Here is a 9,481-nt window from a genome sequence, read left to right as displayed (position 1 = left end):
AACCTGGCAGCACTGCTCAAAACTGCATTGCAACATTTCTCAAGACAAAGGCGGCAAATAATGATAAAATACAAAATAATCTCTAGTGACATTTGACTTGATTGCAATCTGTTAAATTTGTGTAAAAATATCCAAGACAAAACGTAGAGGACAGCAAGAGACAATGCAGAAGTAAGAGTTGCAATTTCAATGACTTGGTCGTTACAGAGATATTTATGGGGCAGTTCTGATTCCAAACAGCTTTCAGCTGTTTCAGATGAACCAATCCATTCAAAGTCCCATCTGACTCAACTGCCCTCTAAATGTCTAAAAGAACGCACAAATCACAGTTTGAGGTGACATGTTATTAACGTAGGTAACTATAGTGATTTTTCTTTTGCAGTTCTTTCCTCCTGTGCGCTCTAAATTTAGGCCCTAAGGTGGTATGAGTAAATGAAGCCTTAAATTCAAGTCACTGGTTCTTCTGTTCTGTCCTTCGTTCTGTATTCTTACTAGAGTTATTAGATCCAGAGCTGAACAGGACTTGGGAATGAAATTCTTTATTACCATGACCAAAACTAAAAACAAAAGCTAACATTGATTAAAACAGCGTGAAAAAGTATATGGAAGGACAGCAAATGTGTACTTTATGCTCACCAGAATTAGATCCCTAACGCAAGTCTTGGAACACAAACTGAGCCTTGGCTAAAATAATAAAAACAAAAGTCTTAATCTTGAGGGCAGTTAATCAGGTGTTAATCATTTAAAATGCACATTCCGCAACAGACTTAAAGTAGGAAGGCAAGAGTAATATCAACACCCTGAGATATCTTTGGTCTTATTCTTTCTCTGGAAGCGTGTGTCCAAAGGATCAAATCCCCTCTCTCGGGCCCCAAATATGGCCCAGCTGGGGGTCTTGGCCATATAGTCCATTGCAGAGAAGCTTGTGGTGCCTCCGCTCTCATCGTACTCTTGAATGAGCTCCTGGAAGCGCTCATAGTCAATCCACGTCCACCACTCCCCATCGACTTTGAACTGCAGACACACAGGAAAGAAAAGAGGTAAGAAAGACAGCAGATCAGAGTACTGTGATGAACAACACACACACACAAACACACACACACACACACACACCGGAAGATTGGAGTGAGTCTCCCTGCCTGACAGGCGTTCACTTTGACTAATCCAAACTTATACACTGAAAACTGGGCAAAGCTCTGTTACTGAACACCAAGACAAGCAAATCAGAGGAAGAGGGCAAAGGAAGCTGCTTTCAGAGAACACCGAGCCGGTGGTCTTTCATTCAAAACACTTTTGTAGCCCACACTCAGTTCTTGAAGTCCTCAGAGTCCACACTAAAACGCTGTACATTTCGGTACATTAGGAGTGCAGGCACTCTTCAGTACCCATCAGAATCGCAAGATATCAAATGGGATACCCTACAATCTTCAGAACAATGCTGCATAATTGTCCTCATCAAGAGAGTGCCATCTGGGGTGCGGTCTGTGATGGGTTAGAAGTAGAATTCAGTTTAAAACGAGTTAAAATGCCGGATATGTGGTCTTCGGCCAGTCCTTTGGCAAAAAACTTGATTCAATCAGTCTCGACCAATCTCGACTTTGGTTGGACAAGCTTTGAGGGTGTAGGCACAGCCTAGTTCTGCTTGTTTTCCCACCCTATACATTTAATCAGTGCCTCTAAACCATTCTCCAACACACAGACATAAAGAGACCTAGTGGGGAGCTGCACTGATTACATTTCACACTGTACTGATGAGATGCTGTACTGTGATCCATGCTCAGCATGGTGATGCAATCAGCTATAGAAACCAAACTCCTGTTCCTCCCATCTTTCGACATGCCCTTTCTTTCTAAGATCTCCTCATTGCCACAAAATCGATTTAGGTGTAGTATATTTTGCTTTGAGGACATTGTTGAGGTTGCTGATTGGTCTGCTAGAGGCTAGGGTCGAGGGAAAAGCCTTTAGGAGAGAAAGACAAGTCTTGGAAGTGAATAGAACCATGATGTAAGTTGAACAAACTCAGGGTTGCGGGATTAGTTGAGTTGACAAAACCAAACCAATCCAACCAGGCTTTGTTGGTACCATGATGCTGATCATCAACTTTCTCTGTCAACTCAGACTTTGATCCTGAGTTTAGGAGTTTAGGTGTGACATCAGTAGCGAACAGCCAATCACATGCTGAGCAAGAGTGAAACTCATTCAAAACTCATTGAAATGTATTTCTCGCGAGAGAAGCAGCGCAATTCACTTATTAAATAAAAGTATTAAAATATTACAAATTTAAACAAACTTACACAGCAAAAAGAAAATAGCTGTCTATGAAAGAGGACAACTAAAAGAAAAAGTCTCGCTACTGTATATCAGTGCAAGTAAAAGTTGTGAAGTTATTTTATAAAGTTGATAAAGGTATAGAGAGAATTGAAGATTTAAGCTCACATGTAGTCATTTTATAGCTTCATCTATTGATTCTAAAGTGTATTTATACTACCTTTATATATTTATTCATTTAAACTCTGCGTAATAATACTCGATGAACTAATATTGTACATGTGTGATCGATTAAGGGTATAATAATTACATAAATAATATCTAAATCATACAAATTTATTATTCTAAATAAGCATTACTAAAAGCCAGACAATTTTGTCTTTAAAAATCATTTGCTATGTAGTGACCTTTAATTTGGAGTAGAAACAGGTGGAGTTACTTTATCGCATCAGACATATGTCACTTTGCTCACAGCGGATTGGTCCAAGTTCGGTTTGCAACCTCTTACCTGGAACATAACCTGCCCCGGACCAGGTTAGCCGTGGAGCGTGAGTTACTATGGCGATGAACACGGCTAAAACCAAACCACTTTCATGGTGCCTAAAACCCAGGGTTGGCACAAACTAAACTGAAACATACCTGGCTAGCCACCTAAACCGGCTTCATGGTATAGGCCCCTGGTCACGTGCAACACAACTGAGAAGCAAACATACCTTTCCACTACTGAAAATTTCAAGGCCACCATGTCCTCTTAACGCTGTGCCAAGCATAGGATTATTGTCCTTGTGTCATATTATCTCTGTTTAGCTGCTTACCTGAAGCTTCCTAGAGGCAGCCTCAAAGGCTATCTCAGTCTACAGTCAGTCTGTAAAGCCTTAAGCAGTTTGCATCCTCTGGGGAACCTTCTTCCTCAGCTGCATGATTTCATTAGAGTAATTTGCTGAGGTGAATCCCTCCATAGCCTCCTTCACAGATACTCAGCAGTCAGAAGATGAAGGCTCCCATGGGACACAACTCGTCTCTCCAAAAAGGCCACGGATACATCCCCAACCACTTTTAAGATCTCTTGCCCTCATTGTCATCCTTACACACATGTGGTGGTTCGGCTCAGCATTCCTCATATATTACTCACATTAGGAGACTACTGTTGGGAAGTAACTAAAAATAACATTTATACTAGGTTATTTATACTTAGCAAGATGACTGGGCAGAATTAAAATCACTCTTTTCTCTCCCAATCCCCATCTCTGGGATGTCCAGTTGACCAATATGATAAACAACAGCTATTAACTGATATAACTGATACAGGAATTAATAATATGCTATAACCCTAATCAATATCCTCATAGTGTTTGTGTCAGATACATATCCCAAAAGGCAGTAAACTATAAATTATGGCTCAGCAAGCTATAGTTTCAAAGCATCTTCCTCAACATAGACCAAGATGAAGATAGGCAGGAATACTGAACTTTAGATGCCATATAAGAGAGTGGGAAAGTGGAGGACCTTTTATTTTTCTAGAGCAAGATTACTCACATATGCCACACCAATAGATGGCCACACCATTGAGAGAGTGCACTTGAAGTTCCATTTATTTGTAAAATTGCTTCTGCGTAGCTAACAGGGAGCACCAAGCATATGAAGCCATAACGCAAATGTGGCTTTGGGATGCCACATCACCCAACACCGATTGCAGCTGCTCTTTCACTCCCTAAACACATCCCAAAAAATGATTGATGGTCTGTTCTGTAAGGTGTGCTAAGGGGTTTCTACAGTCTGATGTAGTTACTGTGAGACTACTGAGTAGTCTCACAGTAACTACTGGGATTCTAAAGTTTAAATGGGTAATCTTGTTTATGAATTAATGAATATTCATAAGGCCAGCTAAGGCTTTTGAAAAATGCAATATGCTTCAAGGCTGCATCTCTTATCAGTGGTGCTTGCTAAGGCAATCAGAAAGATAAAAAGGGCAAAGACTTAAACTGAAAGAGGGACACGAACCATATCTACTCACCTGAATATCACGCAACTCTTTTGACCTGGACCATAAAGTAATCACACAGAAATCACCCAAAACCACCCTAGAAAGGACCTAAAGCAGCAGCATCTGTGTATTATGATAGTGTGTTTTGCATGGGCCATCCACAATTAAGAAAATCAAGCTTCTTCTACTTGTAAAACTCTTGATGGATTTACATCCTTGTTTAACCCTGCATTGATTTCCTTCCTATAGAAAGTTGAGCTCAAGGGAAATAGTTCAGAACAAGGTGAGAGAGGGAGGGCTTTATAAGAACACAGTGCACTAACTTTATGAGAATATAAGCTGTCACCTCCACACAGGGAAGAGCTGTAAATCCATTCAGAGGGTCTTACCTCGTCAAGAACAATGCGGATAAAGGGCGAATGTTTGCAACCCTGAAATAAGAAAAAAACGAATGCGGCAGCTAAACAAAGTCAATGCAAAGAAATACTGTCGGTGGCCTTCCAAGCACTAATGTGAAAAATGGCTTCTTATTACAGGAACAATGGGTCTTTTTAGCACCCTTGTGAGTAACGGTCGAGCCGAACAGAGGGCGAGAGAGAGTCCCTGTGCGGTCTGCGGTGACACGGGTAGAAATGAATTTTCACATCATATTCAATGCCTTTTCATTCAGATGTCTGTCACATGCATGTTAAAGAGCTCTTTTTGCAGTGCTTAAGGCAGGGCAAAAAAACCTTGCAGAGGAAGGCAAAGAAACTCAGTGCTAGAGACTGGCTTTATCACGGTGTCATTTGAATTTCAGAAACAGGACACTGTGATACTTGAAGATGGAAACAAAGTGATACGAATTTGGATACAATGGGGGTTTGCTTTTAAAGTTTTCACATTACACCCTTACATTAAGTAGGATGAACATATCTGTAAAAATTTACTGGAGCATCTTCCCCAGCGAATCATCAGGGACATTGTGCACGTTCTACCCATAATATAATTGTCTCATTAAGCCACAAGGAGGCTGAAATGCTGTCCCGTATGGCCTTAATCTTCATCCAACAAACAACACGCCTATGAAAAGAAAGTCGCTTATTAGTCTTGTGATGCTGTTATCACTATATTGACACACTACTCTCATAAGTCTTGCATCCAACCTCCTCGGCTGCCCACCAACAAACCTCTTCGCCTTGTTTCCAAACAGCTGATGGTGAGGCAGTGAAGGACTGAACACCTTCTCATGCCTGTGTGGGCTTGCGAGGAGGTTGCTCTGGGGACTCACACTAACTATGGCTCTCCACTACTGCAGTACTCATTTATACAGTAGCTGTCATGGTTGTAGCTCTGCATCATGAATTGACAGGAATTGAATGGAGGGGTTTTAACAGATGTAAACTGGTGAACACATAAAGGGTGTAAACAGGTGTAATTATAGTCCCTTACACATAAGAGAGCTCACCATGCCTGGGGAGAGAAAGGAAGCTGAATAAACTAATGGGATATTTAGAAATCAACATGTTCAACAAAATGAGGTAAACAGAATGGAAATTGAAACACAAGAGAAGTCTGTTGCAGTATTAGGCACCTGTTACTTTAAGGAAAAAAATTCCGGTTGTCCAAAAAAAAAAAAAGAAACATTAATAACAATGCAACCAATTAGAATGGTTTCATAAATGTTGGGTGCTTCAAAGCACAATATGGAGTTAACTGGGTAAAATATGGAGCAAAAGATGCTTTTCAAGTCCAAATTAAAAAACAGAAAAAGAATAAAACATTTTAACATGGATAGTTCATCCGAAAATCCTGCCATTTATTTTTTTAACACAAAGCGATATTTTGAACATTATTTTTTAGAAATTAGTCCGATAAAATGTTTGACAGACAATGAGCTCTGAACATGATGTACTACATACTGTACGAGAGGGTTTTCTCTTGATAAATATGTGTGCAAGTCTTGAGTTTCCTATTCTACATTGTCTGTAAATGACTTGTTCTCACTGATCATTAAAAGAAAATGCACCCATATTTGATGAAAATTGTTTATGTGTGTGTTGATGTTTGTGAATAAAGTAAATAAAGGCTTGAATTTTGATCCGTTCATTATCCAAAGTGATAGTGTTGCTTCAGAAGTCAAGTTGTATGGATTAAATCCTTGTTTAACCCTGCTTTACATGCTATAATTTCCTTCCTAGAGTTTAAAGGATTTGGAACCCATTGACTTCCATAATTTGAACAAAAGCAGCTGAAACATTCTTCAAAATATCTTCTTTCACAGGAGAACAAAAAAGCATACAGGTTAGGGACAGCATGAGGGTAAGTAAATGATGACAAAATTATCATTTTTGGGTGAACTATCCATTTAAACCAAACTTAGATGGTTTGCCAGTCTTAGCTGATAAAAGCTGGTCTCCCAGTAAGGCTAATCAGGTCTTCAGTTGACCAGTTGGTTTTTCACAGCTTGGCCAACTCACAAGAGCCCAAAACCCCTCTAAAACCAGTAAACAAAGCCTGACCAGGCTGGGAGGATCTGCAAAGACTGGTTTAAGACGTTTTTTTGTTTCACTGTGTGTGAGAACACAGAAATATTCACCATATAAATCACATGCAGAAATGTATGGTATTTGATTTCAGAATACAAATAGCAAATCATAAAAGGATATTGAAGCACCATATAACACTTGCACATAAATATGTTTTTTGTTTGTGAGAGAAGAGCGCTGGTAAGGGCTCACTGCCCACGCAAACCATTAGAGAAGCTGTCATAAGAAACAAATGTAAAACAAGAGCGGCTGCAAGACTGACTAGTGCTGTGTCAGGAGACAGCATAAAAACACAGGAAAGGAAGGTTTAACCCTTCACCTGAATGGCCGTTTAATGCAAGTGCCCATATCAACACTTTCTTTTCAATGACATTTACAGAAATGGCAGTAGCATCATTATTTTTAACACCTTTAAGTGGTTGGAGAGAGAAATTACAGTGCGAGCACGGTTTCTGTGGAGTAGAACAGCAGCTTTGAGCCAAGCTTGTCTGTGCAGGGTTACCTTGTGGTGTGCAAGTAACAGACAATTGGAGTGCTCGTGTTCGCAGGCAATTTCATAATTTGGTAGCAGGTTGGCCAGCTGCTGCACGAAGTAGATGACCTCCTCGTGCCAGGGTACGTTGGCCATTGTCAGGCTACTGGCTGAGCTCTCGCCACAGTAAGTCACTCCCTGGATGAATGGCAAAAAGACAAGAGGGACGAAGGTATTAAATGCCATGCAAAAGTTACAAACATTGCATGATAAAATCGAACAAAAGTATACAAATAAAACAAATTCACTTATCAGATAATCTATTTTCTTCTGTTGTAAAATATAAAAACTCATCTAGCAACCTCAAAGCCCATTGGTATCTTTAATTATAGAGATGCATATTAGTTTAATATTGGCTACTGATAATTAGATAGAATGTTTTTATGAACATTTATTTCCATAAGAACAAAAAAATCTAATATTTATTTAATTTAATAAATGAATTATCAAAAATATCTAATATCGGCCTGTAACCAATATGATACCTAAATGTATTGTCCATCTTTTAAAAACTTATTTCAGTGTTTTATTTTTATTGTATTTTATTTAGACAAAATATTTAAACATTAGCCATTTATCAGTTAGCAGCCATAACATGAACATATTCCATCTTTTTTTTTTATTGTATTGGTAATGCAGATGTTTAATAAAAGCAATAAGCTGTTCAAGGTCACACACTACAGTAATTATACCATAGTTAAATGAGTTTTAGGTTCTCTACTTTGGGTTGCACGTAAGACCACTCATCCATTGTAAAATACAGCTAATATTGGCCCCGTCTCTGATTTAGATTTAACTCTGCCTTCCTTTTCAAAAAAAGGGACACAAAAACCCTCTGAATCATATCAGCACGCACACAGCCCAAGGACACAGCGGCGCATGGAGGCTGATTTGGTTTTTCTATGGATGATTGAGACTGAGACGACCAGATCATCTCATTCAACACCTACACACGACAGGACAGCATTTACGTCACACCTCATAGTTGTTGCTGTGATCAGGACAAACAGGCTATGAGGGCTGCATGTACCACATGCTGGGAATCAATGAAAATTCAGTTTAAATTAATAATACAATTTCTGTCATCATGAACTCTGGTGTCTGATTGGATACTGAAACAAACTGGTGTCAAGTCAGGTCACGTACTCCATTTGAATCTTCACACACAATGAAAACTAGTCATTAATAATCCTTTGCAACCAAACAAGTGACGACACACCGCTGGATGAAAACGAACTCATTTGTAGCACGGCCACCATCAGTTCATGGGTCTGCTTGTGTGTAGGAGTAGCTGTGCTGTTGAAAAGACATTACTTATTCTGTGATCGAGTGAAAACCCATTCTGTGAGGCTTTATCTTATTTCAGTCTATATCACTAGGAGCTGTTAGCACTCTATTATGCTGGACAATCGATAGATGAACATCTCCAAGGCGTTGGGAGAATCGAAAAAGAGACGTCATATGAAAGAGATATCAGATACAACGTAACTGTAAACAATCCATCAATGACTTAAATGGTTCAGAAATGAACACACCACATACAAAATAATGGAGATTAAAAGCATTAATTCTAAATAATGTGAATACTGAGTGCAATAATCCATTAAACATTAATCACAAGAGGCATTATGTAAGTGAATGATTCATTCAGAATTTCCCACAGCTTTTTTTTTTTACCTAAAGCCAATGGCTTATAATTACGTATTAAGTATAATTATGAAGATATTCATAATGAGAGATTATGTACAATACTGTTTTTTCATAACTGATACAGATTATTGTGGGATGGTCAAATAATTAATATTCAGAACTCTGAAACTTTGAAAATAACTTAAGTCATACAATTATAATAATAGGTGTTATATTGTTTTGATGGATTTTGATTTTGAAAACTGATTTGCAATCTCTGTTTTGTACATTTTGTCTCGTTTCTAATTATTAGGCTACACATTTCAAAAAAATATTTTCATTTATTTTTAATATTTAAATTATTTAAATAATTATTTAAAAATAATTATTTAAAAAATGCATTGTTACTTTACATGTGAATACTACTGTTGGTGTTAGTTATATATATATTGGTTAGCCTGATCAGTTTCTCTCCCTTCACAAGGCCATGCAAGCAACGCATTACATATTTTCACAAATAGAGAAGAAAGCAGACTTATA

At 38.5% G+C, this 9,481-nt stretch overlaps 1 protein-coding gene across 2 annotated transcripts in view; it reads right to left on the bottom strand.

The window, feature by feature from the left end:
* Positions 1-605: 605 nt before the first annotated feature.
* tyw1 (tRNA-yW synthesizing protein 1 homolog (S. cerevisiae)) overlaps positions 606-9,481 on the bottom strand; it is a 194,347-nt gene continuing 185,471 nt past the window's right edge. The window contains exons 15-16 of one of the 2 annotated variants that reach the window (XM_056243113.1): positions 7,283-7,450; positions 606-1,014 (exon numbers count right to left, since the gene is read on the bottom strand). In XM_056243113.1, the coding sequence (XP_056099088.1) occupies positions 793-1,014; positions 7,283-7,450 (390 nt within the window). In that variant the 3' untranslated portion in view covers positions 606-792. The remainder of the gene's footprint in view (positions 1,015-7,282; positions 7,451-9,481) is intronic. The other variant, XM_056243114.1, reaches the window with a different exon arrangement.

Source organism: Rhinichthys klamathensis, unplaced genomic scaffold (assembly GCF_029890125.1).
Source record: "Rhinichthys klamathensis goyatoka isolate OS25496 unplaced genomic scaffold, OSU_Roscu_1.1 h1tg000781l_1, whole genome shotgun sequence".
Lineage (NCBI taxonomy): Eukaryota > Metazoa > Chordata > Actinopteri > Cypriniformes > Leuciscidae > Rhinichthys > Rhinichthys klamathensis.
The sequence above is the reverse complement of the archived record's forward strand: the minus strand, read 5'-3'. Positions and strand labels throughout refer to the sequence as shown.